This window comes from Eutrigla gurnardus (assembly GCF_963514095.1).
Source record: "Eutrigla gurnardus genome assembly, chromosome: 14".
Classification (NCBI taxonomy): domain Eukaryota; kingdom Metazoa; phylum Chordata; class Actinopteri; order Perciformes; family Triglidae; genus Eutrigla; species Eutrigla gurnardus.
In genome coordinates, this window is record NC_139937.1 from 15263016 (window position 1) to 15287239 (window position 24224).

The window sequence follows — 24224 nt, forward strand, 5'->3', positions numbered from 1 at the left end:
ACATTGGAAAACTAAGATAAGTAGCTTTACAGTTTTCAAGGGGCTGGGTTCCATTTGTCTTATTAGTATCTACAGTAGGGTGAATTACATTCCCAGCTGCCACAATGAACAAATATCCTTACAGTTTCTTCTTCCCAGGTCCAGTAAAAGTATCTCTGCACCTGTATCCTCGGATGGCACGTTAAACCTGAAGCACACGTACACGGACCTAGGTGTGTTTGTGTGCGTATGCGTGTACACACCCAACCACCCACCCACCCATCTCTTACAGTAGACAAATGTGTGTATGAATGGCGGGGGTTTTAAATGGAAAAACGCTGGACCACCCAGGACTTTCAGTGTCTCTCTGCCGACCTCCGTGGCTGACAGATGAAGGCTATTCACATCAAGCCTTTAACACCTTCAGTTCCCCCTCTGCACCAACACACACACACACACACACACACACACACACACACACACACACACAATAGTCAATACAAGCTCCACACAATCCCTTAAGACAAATGGACAGACTTCAAACACGTACATACACAACCTCCAAAAGAGGGAGTGGGAGGGCAGCTGAGAGAGAAGAGAAAGACAGTCGGTGGTTTACCAGAGAGACAGAGGGAGACTTCAGCTCTCTCTCGCTCCTCACCCATGGGGTTGGAGGGAATGAAAGGCGTGGGGCGCTGTCAAATAGCACCCCGCTTTTAATGGCCCAGCTGCACCATTACCTAGCACACACACACTGGGCCCAAATTGACTGAGGGAGGAGGCGGAGGAGGAGAGAGAAGTCTATCAAACTAAGTATGAGGAGTGGAGGGGGGCACTCATCATTACCTAGCATACCCTCACGGAGTCGAAGGGGCTGAAAGGAAAAGGGGGAGAGGGAGGGGACAGACAAGCCGCTCACTAAAGTACAAGACGTGTTAGTGAACTACACACACACACACACACACAGTCAGCACTCAGGCCTCCAGGGAAGTTTTACAGCAGCTCTCTGTCATCAACAGTGATGTAAGGCCGCTGTCAGGTGTGTGGCTGTGCGTGTGTGTTGATGGCGGGAGGTGAATGGTCGCACATCTTAGCAGAGAGGTCATCAGATGAAGGTGTGCTGGGAAAAACGTGTGTGAGAGACGTGGAGTTTTTTTTTTAAGAGCAGCGTGGTTAAAGGGATGGTGATGTTGTTCACATATTCAAGGTCCCAGAGGATGATCCTTTGGCTTCATCTAGTGTCAACATGAGGTTGACTTTTTTGGAATTTTAATTAAGTATCTCAACAACTACTGTATTTTCCTCTCATGCTGCCGGGAAGTTAACATTTGTAGGTTTTTACTGAAATGTCACAGCTTCTACTGGATGGATTATCATGAAATGTGATTAAAACAATCATGTTCCCCTCAGGATGAATTGTAATAACTTTGGCAATCTGATGTCTTACCAAGGGCCATCATCAGGTTTAACATTTAATTTACTTTGGCTTGTGACCAAATTCCTGCAAATGTGTCCGATGTGTTTTTTTTTTAACATTAAAAAATTAGCTTTGACTCTAGTTATTCAAGCGACCAATTTAATTTTTATGTTTTTTATTACGAAACATAAAGATTGTTTCCTTGACAGCAGCGTAAAGTAAGCCCTAACTTTTGCTAAACACACACACCGATTAAATATGCGAATGATATGTTATGACATGGTTTATGCCACCATAAACCACCGGTCAGGAAGGCTGCAGCAGCAAAAACTTGGCATTTTGAATTATGAATTAGCCTTGTCATCTGTAAGAAGAAGACTATGTTATTTTGTCTTTCAACAGTTGAACAGAATCACTTCAAAACTGCATGAAAAAAAAACATAAAAATAGAAACAATTGGAACTAATAGGAAAACAAAAAAAAGAGTACTTCTGTTAAAAAAGGAAACAGAGTGGTGAATGCGACATGACTGTTGTTGTAATGATGGAATGGTACATTATGCTGAATTCAGCATGGGAGCTATTTAAATACAGATAATTGGACCGCACTCAATGCTTTTCAACCACATTAGTGGCCAGCTTTTATTTTTCCATGTCGGTGCAATCTCTTCTAATATCTAAGACTCTATTTTTAATTCCAAAATGTCCTGTAAAACGATCAACACACAGAAATGATGTCTGCAGACTTCAAATAGCCACAAAGCGGCACTTCAAATCAGACACACAGAGAAAGTGCAACAGTTTCGACGCAGTTTTCTTTAGGTCTATGATGTTACTTCAAGTCCAGTGGTGAACCTGGCTACACGCTGATGCATACATTGAAAAGGGTTGTTATGACTAACAAGACTTTTTCGTCACCTCTTCTCGGGAAATGTCAATAGCGGCCGACACCTACGAGCTTCGCCGCCCCGCCGCTCTGCATCCTATTCTGTTGCTCGCACTTTACTTCCAAGAATCCCCACTCCTCTCTCCATCTCCATCAGTCACTCTCTCTCTCCCTCCCTCTCTCTTTCCATCATCTCCATCCATCCATCTCTTGTCGGAGCCTCTCAGCGGGGCTCAGGCTGTTGTGTGCGAGGCATACTTGGGCTGTGGCGTCAGTTTGGAAATGAGGCTCGTTTGCATTTAAACACTCTGCTCTCTGGGCACTTGGTAAACTTGATGAGAGGAGGATGAGGGGAGGTGGAGAGAACGAGGGGAAGTGTAGCGGGAGAGGGAGAGAGCAAGGGGAGTAATTGCAACGCTAAGAGAGTGAGAGAGGAACTGAAGAGAGAGGGGGGGGTGGGGAGTGAAGGAGGGAGTGTGTGGAGAACACTGGCTAATATAAATTCATTATGTAAATCCGCAGCTCAAACAAATTGACAGGCGGGTATTACACCCGAGAGGAGCTGAATCAAGAGCATGAAAGCATTAGCTCCACTCACCCTTGACCTCCAACCTCGACCTGTTCACCGGAGTGTGCCTGTTATGCATACTAACGACTCAGGAGGGGCCGGCCGGACAGTAACATCACAACACATTTTGTTTTCTTACAGTGGTAGCTGGAGATGAACTCCTCCATCCTACAGCTACGCTGGAATGTAAACTATGCTGAAAGGAAAACACTGGAGAGGAGTGTTTTCTCACTCAAGCAGACCCGCATACCAGATACAGGCTGCAGCAGCCACCGCTGGAGACTGTTCTTTCTTCCAATATCAGAAAATAATATTTGAATTCCCAACCCTGGAAGCCCGAAAGAATGAAAACAAAACAATCAGCGGTATAGTGAGCCTGCAGTAGAGAGGAGGAATGAGAGGTTCTCCCAAAAGGCCGACTTGATCCTTCAATTTGTGCCACTGGGTAAGAATTTCAGCTTCACCTGCGACTCGAATGTTTTTCCCTTCAACTTTCATTTTCACATTCCTTAACACCCACACATCCACATTAAACTACTAAATAAACACCAAACAAAAACCCAGAGCATGAATGGAAAGTGAAGAACCGTGGCACCAGTGAGACAACAGCTGCAGGAGATATCATCCAATCAGCAAGAATCACCACATGATGCTTCACATGTTAAAAAAAAAAAAAAAAAAACGGCCCCCTCAAACACCCGGCGCCAATCTGTTGACGACTTCTGGGGTGACACGACATGAAAAATCACACAGTTCATTGTATGCTGGCCATTATTCATGTTTGTATTCAGAGCTTCAAAGCAATATGACAATATGAGGGACAATACGTTACTCATACATCCATTATGGAAACGTGCAGCATGTAAACTTAGAAAGTTAGGCTTGCAGTGTTTCCATGACATTTGTTTGAATTACATTCTTTAGGATGAACTACAACAAATTAAAGGGGCAATTCAGTGTTTTAGTGTTGCATTTTCATGAAAGTGGCAATAGATACATTATTTGTTTTAATATATCATTATGAAGCACATGATGATTGCACAATGTGATGGCTGTAAAATAATGACAGCGTGGTCGTTGAGACTATAAGACTTGCTTTCGCAACTCTATCTGCCACCGGGTCGCGATCTCCCGGGAGAATGATGCTCCATTTACAGCACAAATGAAGATGATCGGCCTGAGTTGCATCCAGAATAATAAAGGTGATAAAATAACAAGACAGAGGCAACGTAGTAAGATGGCAAATTCTTTCCTGCCCTCCACATTGTCAACGGCAACGTTCTTACCTTTCAAAATAAAAGCCATAGACATATGCACTGCATCCAGTCGGAATCCTCAGGTTGGATGCAGTGCCTTAAACTTGCATTCTCTCTACTGGCCATCAGGGGGCGACTCCTCTGGTTGCAACAATATTATTGGATTGTATGGAAGAAAATGACCGTACTTCTCACTTGTTTTGTTGTTAATGACATATGAAGTATATGGCTCTTCTTGTTCAAATGACAAATAACAGGCAGAAAGTATTTTTTATTATTAAGGCCCTTTTGGAGTTGACCACAGTTCAAGTTGTCGCTGTTAGGCAGCGGTGTGGCGACGGTGCTGCCAGCCCTGGTCTTAAGCATCTGCAGCTGCTGTCAGCTTTAATTGGCCCGGCAGACTTAAAGCCAGGCACCACTCATCTCTGACCTGAGCTCTGGCGGGGGGGGGGGGGGGGGGGGGACAAGAAAAAACATTAAACAGGCTTCAAAGACTGCCACTGGGTTTAGGAGAGGGTGAGAGACAAAGAAAGAGACTCAAAGGCAGCAAAAACGCAGATGAAAGCAACAACTACAGAGAGTAGGAATGAGGAAGGGAAGTGAAAGGGAGAGGGAGGTCCTGATGAAAATGTTTATCCACTGCTTTCCCTAGTGTTTCTCATGTTGTGTCTGCTCAGGCTAAATCCTCGAACCGCACGGAAACCAGGCGGCTCCACAGAGAGCCTGAATACAACGTCCTTACGACTTCACTCATCTGAATCTTAATGAGCTGGAACTCTCTCGCTCTCTCTCTCTCAATTGTGTTTTCATTTAAGTGGCTGTATTGGCGTGGCTGCATACGATACAATGATGCCAAAGCATGTCGGTACAAGCTACAACGTTGTAATAAACAGTAACTAGTGATCTTGCGGTGGGGATCGGACCAGCAGTGACGCTGGGGGCCACACCCCTCTACGAGGTTGGCTTTCATTTTGAGCTACACACCTGTAAAGTCTTGCATCATTCACAGATGCAACGATATCCAGGTGACACTGTCTCTGAGCAGGCAGTTAGACAGACAGACATATTAACACCTGCCAAAGAGAACTCCAGACCTCCTCTGTGGTACTTCCTGCTTCAGCAGGTGTCTCCTGAAGCACATTTAGGCATGATGACTCACATAAACACTCACAAGGTGAAAACAATCTCAGCGTCGCCGTCACAACTAGTAAAGATGCAAAACAGCAGAACAGTGCATAAGATATAAAAACATACAGACAGGGGGTTATTAGATGTGAGACGGGGGGCTGTGGGATGTGAGACAGGAGGATGTTAGATGTGAGACAGGAGGATGTTAGATGTGAGACGGGGGATGGAATATGTGAGACAGGAGGATGGAATATGTGAGACAGGGGGATTTTAGATGTGAGACAGGAGGATGGAATATGTGAGACAGGGATGTTAGATGTGAGACAGGAGGATGGAATATGTGAGACGGGAGGATGTTAGATGTGAGACAGGAGGATGGAATATGTGAGACAGGGGGATGTTAGATGTGAGACAGGAGGATGTAGATGTGAGACAGGAGGATGTTAGATGTGAGACGGGGGGGTGTTAGATGTGAGACAGGAGGATGTAGATGTGAGACAGGAGGATGTTAGATGTGAGACGGGGGGGGGTGTTAGATGTGAGACAGGAGGATGTAGATGTGAGACAGGAGGGTGTTAGATGTGAGACGGGGGGGTGTTAGATGTGAGACAGGAGGATGTAGATGTGAGACAGGAGGATGTTAGATGTGAGACACGAGGATGTTAGATGTGAGACACGAGGATGTTAGATGTGAGACAGGAGGATGTTAGATGTGAGACGGGGGGATGTAAGATGTGAGACAGGAGGATGTTAGATGTGAGACACGAGGATGTTAGATGTGAGACAGGGGCATGTTAGATGTGAGACAGGAGGATGTTAGATGTGAGACAGGAGGATGTTAGATGCGAGACAGGAGGATGTTAGGTGTGAGACAGGGGGATGTTAGATGTGAGACAGGAGGATGTTAGATGTGAGACAAGGGGATGTAGATGTGAGACAGGGGGTGTTAGATGTGAGACAGGAGGATGTTAGATGTGAGACAGGAGGATGTTAGATGTGAGACAGGAGGATGTTAGATGTGAAACAGAAGAATGGAATATGTGAGACGGGGGGATGTAAGATGTGAGACGGGGGGTTGTAAGATGTGAGACAGGATGTTAGATGTGAAACAGAAGAATGGAATATGTGAGACGGGGGGATGTAAGATGGGAGACGGGGGGTTGTAAGATGTGAGACAGGATGTTAGACGTGAAACTGAAGAATGGAATATGTGAGACGGGGGGATGTAAGATGTGAGACGGGGGGATGTTAGATGTGAGACAGGATGTTAGATGTGAAACTGAAGGATGGGATATGTGAGACAGGGGGATGTTAGATGTGAGACAGGGGGATGTTAGATGTGAGACAGGGGGATGTTAGATGCGAGTCAGGAGGATGAAATATGTGAGACGGGGGGATGTAAGATGTGAGACAGGGGGATATTAGATGTGAGACAGGGGGATATTAGATGTGAAGCGGGGCTATTAGATGTGAGAGAGGAGGATGTTAGATGTAAGACAAGAGGATGTTGGATGTGAGACAGGGAGCTGTGAGACAACTCACAGAGTTGTAAATATAAGGGCGGGCCGCTACATTAACACTTCTTCTACAACTCCCCAGTAGTCTATATATTTTTCTCTTTCATCATAATTTGGTTGGGTCTAATTTTCTCCGTGTGTGTGTCCTGCAGCTGAGGTGGTCGTAGCATAATGACCTGGGTGGTTGAGGATTCGACCCAGCCTCAGGCCTCCTTGGTGGGTTCGACTCCTGGCAGCATAGCGACAGCTTTGTCACCGGGTCACTTGCTTTAACACGATTCCAGAAATGTAGGGCTCATTTGTGAATATTTAATAGTAGAGGTGATTGGCCTAATTCAGCTCCGCACGCACAGTTTGGAGCTCTTCTCTGCAGCCTCTGCATGAAGGATTTCAGAGGGACGTTTGTCCCATTTTGTCCAACCTCCCTGCCCTATAATGCGATGGGCAGATCAAACTGCTTTCTTGTAGGAAATGGAGGCCTTTAGTTCATAGCAAGTTCAGTTCATCTCAACTGGTTGCTGTTGTCAGATAACACTTAACAAAACTTCATATCACACCTGTGTAGACACACAGCAACACAAATCAACTAACAATCGAAGTAGTGGTAGACCAGCTGACATTTGATTTTTTTAGGTGCCTAGGTGCCTAAGTTTTGCTGCACATTGCTTTGTTTATTGCTGTTGGCGTTAGCTGATGATATTAGCTGGTGATGGACAGAAGTGCTACCGAGGGCTGTATTGAGTGTGTGGGTGCAGGTCAAGAGGGGAGCATGTTTCACCGTATACCGACGACTACAGACGTTTCACAATAAATGTCGTACATTTGGCATTTTAACAGAGTAAAATGAGACTTGAAGATATTCATACTTCGTTAAAATATTTTCTGTTATCCATGTGTACAAAGAAATCAAAGAGATTAACATATAATGTGATTTCAATTAATGATGTAAAATGGGGATCATATATTTTTTTATTTTATTTTGAAAAGTTGTTTTCTATACTTCTATTGCTACGTAAGTTAAAAAAAAAGTGTTTTTCCAAGTTCTCTTCTCATCTTCTTGCTAATCAGATCCTATAGCTAAACTTAACAAAATAGAATAATAATAATAATATTAATAATATAATATTAATGCTGCATTATTAATTAAAAAAATAAGTTATTTAAGTTGATTCCATTCATCCCTCATCAATCTAAACATTGGTTTGTGCAATTCATATTTCCAGATACTAATTATATTTTACAAGGGATTTAAGTTATTCCCTATGATTAAATATTATATGGGTTTATTATTCTCATTCCCATTGGTTGTATATCACCCATGAATTCAATCTGTCATACCATACAACTCTACTTTTACACTATTCCTTTAGTCATATTTTTGGTCCAGATGCAGCATCCACATCTGCACATTGGAGACGGTTCATCACTATGAATATGAAGTAAATGAGTGATTAAAAATCAAACATATGACACATATAGGTGGACGTAAAAGACAAATAAGTTGCTACTGTCAAACTCCCTCCACCATCAAACCCAACCATTCAATTAGCAGCATCCTGCAGCTACATTCATTTGCTGCTTAATTGACCTGTGAGTCACAGTGGAGATCAAGTCCTGGTAATGACAACAGCTGCACAGAGTGAGATTCCGCCATGTTGACACCATAATTACGCAGCAAGTCGCCCAACATGGGCTTTAGGGTCAAAAGCGAGTGAAAGGGAAGATGAGGAGTTAGAAGGCGGAAGCAGACACGATGAGAGAATAAGAAATATGAGGGGGAAAAGAGGAGGAAAGGGAAGAGAAGACAGCTGACCGGAGGCTTGTTCAACCATGAGATTAGGCTAAGTGATGAAAATCAGGGAGGAAATAGAGACAGTTGGAGAGCCCCGGGTGAGGAGAAAGCATAGAAGACGGATGAAGAATGCTCCTCAGATGCTTTCAAGGCGAGGGTATGAGCAGGAATCAGGATAATGTGGTTCTGTGATCTCGGTAACCAACGCTGGGACAGCAACGCCCACTGGGCTGGATCTAATAACCGCAGTTGATAAATAGTTTCAGCTTCAATCGCCGCGCACGGCTGAACCCCGCTCAGGGAAGAAACATCAAATTAACGCGGGTGTCCGGACACGTCAGCCGTAGAGAGGATAACATCGCTCTCGCTGTTGAAAAGCATAAAACAAACTAATCTAATCTGGTGTCCATATCACAAAGACAGACGATTAGAAGCACTTAATGCTTCTTTTCATCTGAGTTTGATTTGGACTTCAGAATGAAGATAATCTTTAGACACAACTGAATCATGAGTCAGCATCCAAGACACCAACCCTGGCCCTCTTAGAACCACTTGTAAATGCCAGTCAGCACATATGTGAGGTTATAGAGAGTGTAGACAGGCCGAAGACCTGCACACTTGACTTTAGCAAGACAGAAGTATTTCTTTAAAATAATTGCAGCTGCAAGTAAGACAAAAAACAGGTTCCAGGCTCCAAAACAGATGCTAATGTTGCTACGTTATTGCTCAATGTTTGCTTACACATTTGCCATCAGTGTTTTCAGCTTGTTCCCAAATGGTTGATGATAATCAATAAATCAAAGACAATTTACCAAAGTAAATTATTATCATGGTAAACTGACTTCACAGCAATATCTAACAGTTTAGAAAGTTTGCTAGCGTTAGCTTACATTAGCCACCATAAACTGCTGATACAAGAACAAGTAAGACTGTAGAGACAAAAACCATGAGTGGGTGTTGGAATGTGTCTTTCAAAGATTCTTGAAGAATTCTTAAAAAACTTCACTGTTATAGATGAACAAAAAGAAACAAAAGCACAGAACAAAGTTAACTCAGAATGGAAAAAGGAAGCAGAGACATTCTTCCCTCTTTATGACAAAGTTAGGTGCATTCCTGCCAACACCGCAGTGGACTTAGATTCTTCCTCAAAAATGGCGAGAAAAAGCAACCGTGTTGCATAATAAAGTGCTGAAGGTATCCGCAGTCCTGTCTACGGCACTCAGACAGTCTGGAATGGAGTCGTCAATAATAAGCCTTCACAGAGTTAGGAAACTCCAACACAAACAGAATCAATCAGCGAGCTCGGATGCTTGCTTGATGCTATTGAAGTGTCGTTCACACTGGACTGCGATCAATGGCTAAGTCAGAGTTGTACATTGATCCGAGCCATCCTCTGGTCTGGTTCCCTGTCCCCTCCTCACACTTCAGCGGAGCCTAACAAGGTAAGAAAGCCAAGAAAAGCACGGCTAAACTCAAACGCCAGCATGTAGCCTTCGCCCCTTGATCTATAATGGGGCGCCCTCTGAAAAACACACATTCTTCCTCAAATGTTTTTCGTGCTTTAGACAGCCACTACTCTTTCAAAGATCACTTAGATCTCTGCACGGTTCTTCCCAGCTATTTGGAGAGAGACAGATATTGTAGTGGTGCTACTATGGTGCTTCAACACCTGACAGGCTTTTGGGTAAGAAAGTGGAGTAATAAAGCTGGGTAGAAGCAGGTAGAAGACTCTTTTTGACTATCTGTAGACATGGATGGATTACTGAATGGGGCAAACCTGGCACAGGACTAGGGGCCCAAACGTTTCAGGGGCCTTCACATGCAAAATGTAAATCAAAGAGACACGCATCATCAAACAGGCAGAGACTCAAAATGACCAAGTAGAAACATAAAACGAGTACAAAGAGACTCAATAAGACTTCAAATAGACACAAAACAACTACAAAGAGACACAAAATGTGTACAAAAAGACACAAAATGACTACAAACGGACACAACGCAATTACAAAGAGAAACCCACCACAAACACATAATCATTACAAAAAGATCAAAACGAGTATAAAGTGGAACTAAACAAGTACAAAGTGGAACTAAACAAGTTCAAAGTGGAACTAAATAACTATAAAGAGACACAAAACAAGTATTAAGAGACATAAACTGATGGCAAACAACAACAAAGAGAGGCTAAACAACGACGTGTGTGTCTCCCCCCTATGTAGGAGGGATGGTGGGGCCTTCTGCATGTCTGTGCCCAGAGGCTCACCCTCTCGTGATCTGCCCATGTCTGTTGAGAGTTTGGTGGCTGAAAGTTTTCCACATATTGATTTTATCATTTTAAATTGTCATTATAATGCATTTGGAGAAAAAAGCATCCAACCTCATCTAATTTAAATTTAACTTTAAAAAGGCAAATGTGTTCCCATCTACCTGGTTTTATGCAGATTTTTGATTTGTGGGGGAAAAGGTAAGCCAACATGAATCAGGAGAAGTCTTTTTGGAGTTCAACTGAACATTGAGAGAGGAAACATTTACTTTTGGAGGCATCTGATGACTCGTCATTACTAGTTAAAAGAAATGCACTACCTCCTCAGAGATAATGGCATCCTCTGGAAGTGGAAGTCACACTGAATGATGAGGGTCTCATGTCTGGGAGTTAAGATGTTGCTGTGTTATGACTCTGGGAAAGCACTTGTTCCCACTACCAACTTGTCAGACACTCAGCGTCTGACCCGACACACCGAGGCCCCCCTTTTAGAGTCTGTATGAGAAACACTTTTAACAAACTTCAATGTTAATCCAGCCACATCATTATTAGATGGCAAGAAATTCTGGGTCGAGTAGGTTTGAAAGGAACATCACCCAGGAGACCATTGTCCATGTCCCGTGTAAGAGCAAGTCATCATTGACTTATTTACCATAGCTTTGTACTTAACTCACAACAGTTATGTCACCGTTATTTTATGTGACAAACTTTTAACCTAAAACACAACCTTTTCTTAAACCTAAAGTTCCCTTGTTGCCAAATCGAACCCAGCAAACCGAAAAACTAAGTAAACTTACTGCTGTTCCCTTATGATGATGTAGGTCGTCGCTCCATAAATCTTAAGGTGTTCAGTTGGGTTGTGATCTGGTGACATTCCAGAGTATGCAGATACAAAAAATAACTCCCACGATAGTTCTGAAACAGAGTGTTCAGCAGCATTTCCACATAAAATGACACTTGATTTGTTGCGGCTGCTACAAGTTGAGAAAAAGTATAAAGGTTTTGTTTAAGTCTCTTTCTAATCAAGTTAGCACATATATGAAGGTCTTCTGCTCTATGGGTTTGATAACAAACTTGTAGACCTTCATCTCTTACTGAAATATATTCATTTTTTAATGACACAATATTTAAAGCTCAGCCATAGACTGTATGTAATGTTCTAACACTGCAAATTCAGAACAATGTCACTTTTAGCTATCAGCGGCTACTAAGCGACAATTATGGCACAATGACTACAAATGTAGAAAACAGTATTAAACAATAATATTTACTTTAAAGATGCACAATTCAAAACTTTGGCATATCTATTATTGAGGGATTGCATCTATACGGCCATTAACATGGCAACGGCTGAGCCAGCGGCTTGCAGCTAACGGTGCTAACAGCACAAACAGTTCAAACAGAGATAACAGTGTTAACTTGAGGGGGGCTCGGGTCAGGAAAACATTATTAGTGGTGGTATGTGACTTCATTCTCTGGTCAGGCAGTGGTAGGTATATTAATGATCTGAATGTGAACGTGTTTTATGTAAAAGAAAAAAATCTGCTTTCTTTATCTCGTTTTAATGGTCAAAAACGGTCGGTGCTAACTGTGTTCGATTCAACAGGGACCTTTTTTTCACAGCAGACATTTCACCAGTACTTGCTGTAAAAACACAGGTGTAATTAATAACATTAATAACGACTGAATTGTGTTTAGGGGAGCCAGTGTGTGTGTGTGTGTGTGAGAGAGAAGGGGGGGGGGGGGGGGGGGGGGGGGGCAGTTTGTCAGGCAGCAGTGTGTCTAGACAGTATTCATGATCCATCTGTCTGCCACTGCCACGGCAACAGCCAGCGGCTACAACAAGATGGCAAACTCCATTACCACAGAAACATTTTCTATGTCCCTCTCTCATCCCTCTTCCTCATCTCCTCTCTCTCCCTCTTTCTACCTCTCTCTCACTCCCTTTCTCTCTCTATCCCCTCTCTCTCTTTCCCCCCTTTCCTTCTCTTTCTCCCCCTCTTTCGCTTTCTCTCCTCCCTATACTCTCTCTCTCTCCCTCCATCTCCATCCACCTCCATATCTCTGTCTGGCCCTCTGTCTCACTTCCAGCTCCCCTTTTTCTCTCTCCTCTCCTTCTTAGCCTGTCTGCACTCGTTTCAATCCCCTGCCACTCTTTCTGGCAATCTCTACCTTTCTTTCCCTCTCTCGCTCTCTCCCGCCACCCATCCTTCTCTTTCTCCCTCCCTCTCCGTCTCTCAGGCATCACCAGAAAATGTGCACCAGCTCAGAAAATTACAATCATTGTACAGCTTTCCCATAACGCCGGCTGCAGACACTTACATTAACATTCGCTCTAGACAGCTAAATATTTTAAGTACCCGGCTCAAGATTCAATCCATTGGAAATGCCCCCCCCCCCCCCCCCCCACACACACACACACACACACACACACCTGTCCCCCCAAAAATAAAAAGGTCGTTTCCCACTGCCTTGTAGAGGAAAAAATGGCAGGGGAAGAAAGTAAGATAAATTTACAAAACAACAAGGTTTGAGGGTTTGAGAGGTGAAACACATTTTAGGTAGGGAGGGAGAGATGGAGAGGAAGGTAAGGAACCCGCCACACACACACACACACACACACACACACACACACACACACAGCAGAACAGAGGATGAAAGTGCTGCTGTAAAAAGTTTTCCCTCTCCTCCTAAAAGTTGTTGAAAGAGAACGCTGCAGCACATCAAAGTGGCCTGGCAGACAGCCATCGGAGCCCATTGGTGTCCTTCACCCTCTCTCTCTCTCTCTCTCTGTCTCTCCCTCCATCTCCCTCACTTTCTGTGTGTGTGTGTCTCTCTCTCTCTCTCTCTCTCTCTCTCTCTCTCTCTCTCTCTCTCTCATTGATCGTGACGAGTCGAGGGAACACTCTCATCTCGTTCCCTGGACAGTGCTGCTCAACGGGAGGTAGAAGGAGGTAGAAGGAGGTGGAGGTGTGGTGGTGGTGGTGGTGGGAGAGGGGGGGGGGGGGTCCTTATGAAAAAAACAGAAAAGAGATTCAAACAAAAAACTGCACAGAAATGGAAAGGTGAAAAAACAAGATGATGAAAGAATCCTGCACTGCTATAGGAGATCTAGCCAATGGCAGTTTAGGGTGTATTTACCTGCAGCTACTGTATAAAGCTGCTCACATGATGCCCTGAATCTAGTATTGTGATAAATGGGGTTTCCAGTGAGTGACACGTTATTGCAAGATTGTTTCTGCAGCCAAAGGATAAATACAAGGGGCACATGGTGGTCACAAAATAAAGTTTTAACTGCCACCTCCGTGGTTTGGTTAAGTTTAGGCCACTCAAACTAAAGCAGGCTGTTTTTATCACATACAGGATGTAAAGCACAGCCTCGGACACTTTGTATACCCAACCAACCCCCTCAAACCCCTCCAGAAGAGGATTTGCAGAGTTAAAACAGTGACTTGAGCCTTCGAAAGGACTGGACTTCAGACGCAGACAGCGGATGTGCATGTTTAGATTATATCGGCTGACTACATACACAGACGTGGGTGTATAGCTTTCGGGCTGCATGAGGAAAGTCCATGACTGAGGGGACATAGCAGGCAGAGGCAGATGACGAAACAGGATGGGATGATGAGATGCAATACATCAGTCTTAAGCACTACTGAAGCATTTGTTCTATCATCACAAAATCTGTCCAGTGTAACATGTCAGTGTACTCAGAACCAGATGTCCTTTCAGCAGCAAAGCTCCTGAGGTGCTAACAGGGCAGACGGTGGACAATCTGAAAAACACTTAGGCTATCAGTCTGGCGACTAGAAACCCCTGGGCTTGATATTTCCGGGGGTTCCGGTGCAGCCAGCGGATATCCGGATGATGGGTAACAGATATCCAGGCCAAGACTTCCTCGACTGGCACCAGACCATAATGTTCCCAGATTGGTGAGTTCCAACTCTTTGGCTCCCCACACTGGACTGTTTACCTGCATTCAGACGAAGCCTGCTCAAACGTGATTGGTCGGTACTACTCTGACGTCAAACAGACTACAAATGGAAACCGTCGATGCCCAAATCCATACAGATTCACATGTAGATAGATTTATAGAGATCAGACGGTCCATCTATCCATCGTCAGAACATGCAAACTCCACACAGAAGGAACCCGACCCGGGAATCGAACCCGGGACCCTCTAGATCAGACGGTAGAGAGTAATATCCTGAAATTTAGAGTACAGAAATAATTTGTAGCGTTAGTCGTCTACTGCACCCAGCATAGCAGGGCAGGCGTCAAATGTCAGGCTCTCTGTGTCGGTGAAGACTGTTACACTTGATGGATGGGACCGTCTCGGCAGCGGGTGAATAGAGCAATGAAACATAACGAGGACTGGCTCCTCCACTCGTATGTCATTATTTTGTGCTTTTTTTAACCTACCGTACATTTTAATACGACTTTCGAACATCACAGATCTTCTCAGATGTTCCTGTAATGCGACTCCTTTTGTGACTCTACAGCCTGTGGCTCTGTTATAAAGGTAATGGTTACTGTGTTGTTTCTTTAAAGTCGAGCTGAAGTTTAAAAAAAAAAAGCCCTTTTAGCTCTTTAAGATCACAGAATGGGTTATACAGATGAATGAAAATGCAGTATGTTTTACTTCCTGGAAAACAAATTGTGACGCATCAGCTAGCACCAATCAATAATATCATAACATCCATCATTCTGCAACTGCGGCACTTCACCGAGCTAGAGGAGGTATGGAGTAAATGATTTGAATGACGTTACTTCCTGCCTGACTTTCCCTTTTCCTGTTTCAATCAGAAACACGTCATACATCCATACTTGATGCAGGTTTATGATGAAAAAGTAGCCAGAAAACAGAATCCTAGAGTACCACGCCCAATAAAGACCTAAAGATCATATATGCTCACTGGGGATTACCCAAGAGGCCGCTGGGAGACACAGCAGAGAGGACAGGAAAGAGTCTGTCATCTCCCTGTGCCGTTTGATGGCCGCGAGCTAGAGAAGTGTACAGCACCCATTGCAGCACTCACAGTTGAAGATGCCCGGTGGTGGGTGCTGGGTGACCACAGGGCAGTTCTCCTCATCGCTGTTGTCCCCACAGTTATTCAGTTGGTTGCAGATCAGCGAGCCCAGACGCAAACAATTCCCATTGGTGCAGTGGAACTTGCACTCTGCAGAGGCGGGGTGAAAAAAAGAAGAAGAAACATTTCTTAGCACAGCTATTTCAAACATTTCAGAGTTTTTTTTTTAAATAGGGCTGCGTTCACAGTCTGAACAATTGGGTTGAAGCAAATACTGCACCTGATGTTCCACTTCCTAAGAGAACATAATGTTTTGCTTACTCAAGGTTAGGAAGTCTTTACTGCATTTAAGAAACAAGTGATTGATCTGCTCCCTTCTCTGTACTTGAAACACTGCCTGTAAAAAGACATACAATTACAAAAATCCCCATTTTTCATAAAAATGCATGTTTTCACAATATATATATATATATATATATATATATATATATATATATATATATATATATATATAAAGCTATAAAATGTACACCCACACACTCACTAATAAAGTAGTGCATGAAGGCACTCTCTAAAATAGCGCTGATAAACACGTTCAGACATCAAAACGCTCAAATACCGGGCTGTTATGTGCACTTCTCGCCATTATCTGTGCCTCAGAATGTGCAAGGTCGTGTGATATGATTTGTTTTATTTTGAATTTTTTTTTTACCTGTAAGCTCAAACACAAAGCAGAGTTCACACCGAAACAAGGTCAGACAAAAAAAAAGTGGATTCTCGCTCAAAACAACAAATAAATAAACAGCATTTCAAACGGGCCTTTGTTGTGTGCCCCCCCCTCCCCCCCCCTCTCCCAACCATAATGTGCTTCTGTCACAGTTATTACCAAAATGCTTCTTTCCCCCTAAATATTAATATGCCTGATTAGCACTATCTGGTGTGTGTACGGGGGGAAATGTGAAAGTGAATAATATATATATATTTATATATTCTGGAGGAAATAAATAATCATGCTGAACTGTAATCATAAGAAGTGAAAACAACAACAACAGAGTGTTTGATGCACTGGAAAGCAAGGCCGTGTTAGTATGCCCTGCAGTTTCATGTGTGCGGTTCGGTGCAGCCGATCTCTCGGAGCGCCGGCACACATTAGGAAATAAAAATAAATAAAATGGAGCGTGAGTCACAGAGCCTCATGTGCACGGTTTGGTTTTCTTTTTCTTGGACATTTTCGCCTTTAAAAGCTAGACTTGCCACCTCATGGTTGTATGTTTCCTCCAACCAGACAAGTTGCAGTGGACATCCATGTCTTTCCAACATGCCATCACTTCCTCATTTCATCCTATTAGCGATTGTGTTGAACTGTCACAACCAATTCTGCAGCCAAAAATGTGGTTTCTCAGGTCGCAACGACCTTGAACTTTGACCTTTGACCACCAAAATCAGATCAGTTCATTTTTGAGCCCCAGTGGATTTTAAGTGCCAAATTTGGAGAAATTCCCTGCAGCCCTTTTTTAAATTCCTGTTCTGGTTTCTTCATAGAGACATCATACTTCAGTAGAGTCTTGTAGAGTCTAGTCTTCTTTGACTGATATTCAATTCTAGTATTTGTATTTCAATTCTAGTACTTGAATAAAAACGTTCGTACTCAAAAAATCATGCAGAAAGGTAAAAGTGTTTTTTCCGGCCCCGAGTAGCACCTACAGTCCAGATTTAAACCCCGGGCAAGAAGTCCATGAAGCCCTCTGCGCCTCGTTAAGCTTATTGCTGTGATTGCAGGCAATAATTGCAGGTGACCCAGATGAGCATATTAGCATTTTTACCAAGTCAGAGTTTCTCTTTCCTGTATTATGGCTGCTGGACAGTTAGAGGATCCTGCCGAGAGAGATTTTGGTGATTAAATCGGCCTGTAAAGGTGGAAATTACACCTTGACTCTCTCGTGTGTGAAGCGTTTCCCCCTGGTGGTCTGCTAGCTTCGGAAGCAAGGCGAGGTGCAGCAAAAGAACTGTGTCCTTGTCTGTTGATGAAAGGGAAACTGTACTTGAAATGTCCTGTAGCTTGAATGCTAATGCGGCTCTTTTTATGACGCGTCATCGTCCGCTGTCTGGCTGGTATTGTCGCCCTCAGCCAATAATAAAATAGAAACGTTACTGATTTACACTAAACAACTTTAAATGAAATGATCCCATTAGCTTTTGGCTAATGAGTGCAAGAAATTAAAGGATCAGTTCAACAAAACACACAAGTAAAAAAAAGTCTGTGCCCATCCAAAAGCTACGGAAGTAATTTTCTACAGCATCCTGGAATGAATTCCTCAAAGAGGAATCATTTTGGGCCCAAACAGCCATAGATTTATTATGATGTTAAGAAATTAACTTAGTTAATATGAAACTATTCTTACTAACCAGAAATAACTTACAAAACGCTTAAAGCACTTAAAAAAATGCAGCTCAGCTGTATACTACTCACAAGATATAACAATATAAATGATGTTGTTGCTGCACTTTCCAGCATTACATTACAATTATAAAGCTCCACCTTGAGCGGGTGTGAAGGAAGGCCAGCGGCTTTACAGTTAACCCTCAACAAACACTACAATTTTAAGTAAACCAAGAAAGTGGGATCTAATGTATCACTGCCAACACAATTATTACAGTAAATAAAACTCAGAGACTTTAAAGAAATAACTGCTGAGAGGTGGAGGCAGGTTCATGACAGTGTTGTTGAAAAAGCTGCATGCCATCTCCATGGATATGACTTTTGAGTATTTTCTTCCTTCGTTTCTGAGAGTCAAAAATAGTTATTCTCAGATTTATGATGTGGAGAGAAGTAAAGAAACATCCTCCTATAACAAAAGAAAATAAAAATAAAAACATTCCCAGAGGCCCCAGAACTCCAGGCTTAGTGTGTGTCAACTGGTTTGTGCTAACTTAAATGAAACCTTTGTTTGGAAGTGTGCTCCCCTAAAGCACAGTATCAGCTGACAAGAGGGCTTCAGAGGAGTGCTCCAGTGATTTAGTGCTACTTCCACAACACTGCGGGAATCGTAACAAACAGATTGAAAAAAACGCCGTTCGGAACCGAAGCAGCCGAGAAATCTTGACATTAGGTAGCATAAGAATTTGACGCTTCTTTTAGAGTTTCACCAAACCATTACAGTGTTTTTAAAACTGGATTAAAATAAATTGGTGGAGTGAATAATACATTTTGTGCTTTATATTTTGTTGAAATGGTTCCAGAATTAACTTGTCAATCTCAACTAGGCTTTTACCTGCTTGAATAAAGTAATAAAATACATTTTGAATGATGTGAATGGTGTATGTGACATGGCACCCAATGTCAGTGCTGATATTGAGGAGTCTTGCTTAAGCGTCGGCTGCACAAAACACCTTAATATTTCTCCTTAAATGTGACACTTAAGGCTGACATTCTCTTTCGTTGAGGGACAAATATTTCATAGTAAGTTAGCGCCACCAGTTTTTCAGTGGAATAAAGTGAAACAATTTGCAGGAAAGTGCATCACATCATCAGCGTACACAAGAGCAAACAGAACAGAGTCTCACATCTCTATAGCTCTAGTCGTGGTTCAAAATGTCAGAAGGTTTAACCAAATTAGCACACAGCTAGTGGCATTCAAGTATAGAAAACTACACTAAAGGCAAGACTCATCTATTATGATCATGGCTACAGTTACAACACGCTGGGTTCAGTCCAGTGGTTATTTTTGGAGGCTTCATCTGTTCATCAAGGACACCATGAAAGGTGTGTTCAGCCGGCTTCTCACTCCAAAGGCGTCAGATGCAGACGCTTGGTCAAGGCCCACGGCGCACTTATTTCAAACCAAACCATGTTTTCTACCCTCACTAAGTAGTTTTGTTAACAACCTTTGTTTCACAACCACGCATGAACCTTCAGCATCGAGATACTAAGTAAGTAGACGCGTAGGGGTGCCATCAGGTTGTTCAGCAAAACATGCTCGCAAAGAAAAACAATCAAGCCAGTAGTCATTCTGGACTGGACTTTCCGGAATGATTCAATCATGAACGAGTCCTGCTTCATACCAGGCTCCTTACACCAATCCGACTAAAGCGAAATGAGGAACAGATCAGCATTGATGTTTGAGAACTCGTTGCTCATTACAGCTCTGATCGACCGCTGTAATTGGGTCTCAGTCAGATCCGGATTCTTCTTGTCCTTGGCGAGGCAAGATGGAAGCAAGAAAATCATGCTTCACGGGAAAAGAAGGAAGGAAATCTTATCCGGAATTAGAGAGGAACAGAGGCTGTAGTTTGCTGCAGTTTATCAACACACTCACACACACACACACACACACACACCAACAAACACCTTGCAGGCCTGCTCCTGGAGCGAGTCCTTCCGATTTGCTCGGCTGGCAGAGAGCGACCTAATGACACTGCACATTTCTCCTCTTCCTCCCATAACAAGAACAGCTTGTTCTGCTCGTGTCTAGACAGTGGCGGGGGGGGAAAAAAGGAAGGAACAGAGATCCGATTCAAAGAACAGACCAGCATGACCGTTCTTTGGAACGAGTCCTCTCCCCTTCTTCTGAGTGGCAATTAGTGAAGCCTCAGTGACTTGCCCAGCCTCTCCTCTCCTCTCCTCGCTCTGTCTTTCACTTTATCTCATCTATTACTCTGATTGCCTCCTCTCTGCCTCCTCTTTCACTCTCATCTCCTCTTCTGTCTATCCGCTCCGGCTCTATCAATCTCTATTACTCCCCCCATCTTGTCTTCGTCCCCGCTGTCCATCTTCTCACATTCTGTCTTTGCTTTAAGACTCCCATCTGCTGGCCGTCCTCCGTCTCCTCCGCCGCTCTCCTTTTTCTTCCTCTCCAGCAACACTCCCATCCAGCTGTCGCGGGAAATTTGAGGCAAAGCTGGGAAATGTCGGGAAATTTGCGGGGCAGCGGTGAAGCCGCCTCCCCTAGTGAACGATGTCTGCGTTACAAACTCAGGTTAATGAGTGGGATTTGAAAATGCCGGACAGAGATGGTGAGATGAATGAGTCCTCCAAGTTCCGCCAAGATCTGATCAGCAGATACTTAATGAAGGATGAAGAAATGAGCAGGAGGTAAACAAAGGCACACCGTTTAACAAGATCAGGTCTACTGTATGTGACAGCGCAAATGAAATGATATGAGGGGTCACAGTAGGCCGACACGTTACAGAAAAATGTCATCATTCATTAGAAAAATGCTGTTGAACACCATTTCTTCACAATGATATTCACAGCATAAAACCTAACAGGCAAAATGGAGGAGTGCCATTCCCATTAGGTAATTTGTAATTTACGATCACATTTTATTTATTTAAGTGTAAAAAAAAAGACCAAGGTAATTTTTTCTGCAGCTGAGAGAAGGAATAAACAACTATGGATTTATTCCCCAGAGAATGATAGTTTATTATTTAAATGAATTATCATTAATAATAATACAAAAGTGATAAAAATGCATGCCTGCCTACATAAAAATAGCTAACCTTTTTCAAAAATACTGCTGGTTCTGTGGTGTTGGAATTTCATATAACATTACTCAAATAGAAATGTTAGAACTTAATCTGGGTAATATATGATTTTGCATGTATATATGCACAGTATTTTTTTTACAAATTAAAGATGGCATACATTGTTCAAAGTCCCCAAAGCTGCAAAGTCAACAATGTCCAACTGTAGTAAGAATTATGAATAAAAAGATGCACTACGCATGTCAATAAGGTATTCCCGACAGTTTTGATGGAATTGCATTGCTAGGCAGCAGCTGGAGTCCATGTTTACTTCCTGTCAGCTGATGTCATTCACGAACGCTGCCACAGCGAATACATTGGGACTTATTTGGGATGTTTACAACTGTGCAATGGTCCATCAACAGCCGTCCACAAGTTGTAAATTATACAGTGATCATTAACCTCAATTATTGTCCTTGCATTACTGCAGCCCAGCAGCATCCCTCCTACTCTGCTACTTAATTATGTCACCATCCGGTTATGTAAACAAACAGTGAAATGTTGTGAATAGGAGGTTGAAACCACCACATTCCCAATGTCAAAGTAGAAAGAAATTAAAGAGCTTTGTGATTTCACTTGAGCTTGATTCGCCAAATATCGTTGCCAACTATTTTCAACACACAGCAGCTAGTCGCTAAGCTGGCAGCATTGATTGGAAGTGAATGCATCTCGGCGCGCTCCTCGTTGAAATGAGTGGGGAGTGGATTTCATCCTGACCTTGAGGTGAGGCCTAAGCAGGCAGGATAAATGAAAACACCGGCGTGGGTGAATTATAGACGTGTGTTCATTGTGGAACTGCAGTCAAGATTGAAAGAAGAGCTAAAAGATTAAAATTAAAACAAATCCCCCAAACTGTGCATGATTTTATTGTCAGTTGATGCTGGTAATATTCCATGTGGTCTGAACATCGGAGCACTCGATATAAGCTGACTCACCACTTACTGGCAACAAAACAAGTTGGGCATGGAAGCTCCGTAGGTGAATAAACTTTGCTGTCAGACTAAGTAAATTAGCCTTCCCAGTTTGTCCCTACTTCTCTCACACTCTTTCTTGAGCCTCTCCTCTTTTCCCGTCTGTCATCTCCTCTGACGTCAGCGGATCTGTCAACCTGTCTGCCTCGACAGGCAAGCAAGGAAACAGTCTGCTCCGCCGCAGAAACCAGGAGGAAGAGGAGGAGGAGGAGGAGAGGATACGAAGAGCAGAAAGAAAGACAGATGGCAGCAGCAACAATAGACAGGAAACGTAAGAGAGGGGAGGCAGCGAGGAGGAGGAGAGAACAGTGATGAGGAGGAGGAGGAAGAGAGAGGAGAGAACAGTGATGGGGATGGTGATGATGATGATAAGATTGTTGGTGATGAGAGCTCTGAGGATGAAGGTGATAATGAGGATATGATAAGGAGTGAGAGAGGGAGGAGCGTGAGGAGACAGCAGGAGGAAGAGGAAGATCAGTAGTGCATGAGAGGAAGATCCCCACATTCAAACCAAACTGGTCTGACCTCTCTATTATGACACCGGCGGAGCATTACAGGACGTGTGATATTGACTTCCAGCCGGCTCATCCACTGCAGAACTAACGTTTCACATCAAAGGTCTCAAAAGGGAATCTTTCTTTTCCAAGAAATGATTGCTGCGAGACAGAGGGAGGGCTTTTTCTTTCTTTTTTTTTCTCTCTCTCTCTCTTTTTTTTTTTTTTTTTGTTATTGCTATTTCCTGTTACTTTCAACTTCAGCACTGTTCTCTAACAAGGAGAAACCAAATCCCACTGTGGGGAAGAAAACTGCTCATGCAGACTCAGACGAAATGTGTGACGTGAATTGCACTTTAGTGTGCGTGTGCATGTGTGTGTGTGTGTGTGTGTGTGTGTGTGTGTGTGTGTGTGTGGCTGTGTGTGATATAACAAAGTGTTGTAGTCGTCGCTTGCCAGTGACAGACTGGGGGCTGGAGACTGGTTTCCCGCAGTGTGAGTGTGTGTGTCCTTGGGCATCCGTCTGGATGTGTGTGTTTCTATACGTGTGTGTGTGTGTGTGTGTGTGTGTGTGTGTGTGTGTGTGTGTGTGTGTGTGTGTGTGTGTAAATGAGAGTCAGCGTGCTGCCGTTGCTGCAGTCAAAGCGATCAGACCAGCAGCAGTATTACAGCAGTATGACTACAGATGCACCGGCTGATCAGCCGCCGGTCGAAAACTGGGCGGTTGTCAGCTGATCGGCCATGACAGGCCGATCAGTGCTGGAGCCAACATTAGCAGAGCACGTTAGCACATCATTAATTAGCATTTAAAAACGTTAGCTACTGAAAGCTTTCGCTTTTTAATGGCAGTACCAGCTTTACAAGAACAGTGTTCTTTTATTCCATTGTCTTCTGTCTCGATGTCCACGTTTACACTTTGATATGTAGCTTCATGTCAGTCTGACATCCTGATATATCCGTCAAACACACATAGTTGACCCTTCTGTCTGACATCACTTTCGTTGTACGTTTTCCCCCCAAATGATTTAATATTCATTCAGTGAGTGCAGTTAGTGACAGTGTGGGCTCAGCAGCAGGGGGGGGGCGGGGCTTAGCCAAGGGTCAATTGAATTACACTTTTCCATCAACGAAAAGTTACAAAAAAATGTTTGTTTATGCTGTTAATTTGACATAGTTTCTATGAAGAAAGGAAATCGGCAGGTCAGGCAGAATCACCCATAAAATTGCAATCAGTGCATCTCTAATTATAAAACATGAAAAACATGCCGAGGCACACTGCTAATACTGAACAGCCAGTATGACGGCGAGTGCAATCAGAAGAAACATGGAGCCCTCCACGTCCAAGCGTTAATTCTCACTAAGTCTATTTCACCATCACAGCAGCCAGGCTGCAAGACTCCC

General features: G+C 43.3%; 1 protein-coding gene across 1 annotated transcript in view; it reads right to left on the bottom strand.

The window, feature by feature from the left end:
* LOC311024244 (low-density lipoprotein receptor class A domain-containing protein 4-like) overlaps positions 1-24224 on the bottom strand; it is a 117716-nt gene that overhangs the window by 72991 nt on the left and 20501 nt on the right. Inside the window, exon 2 of the mRNA XM_084026564.1 lies at positions 15845-15985. Within this exon, the coding sequence (XP_083882690.1) occupies positions 15845-15985 (141 nt within the window). The remainder of the gene's footprint in view (positions 1-15844; positions 15986-24224) is intronic.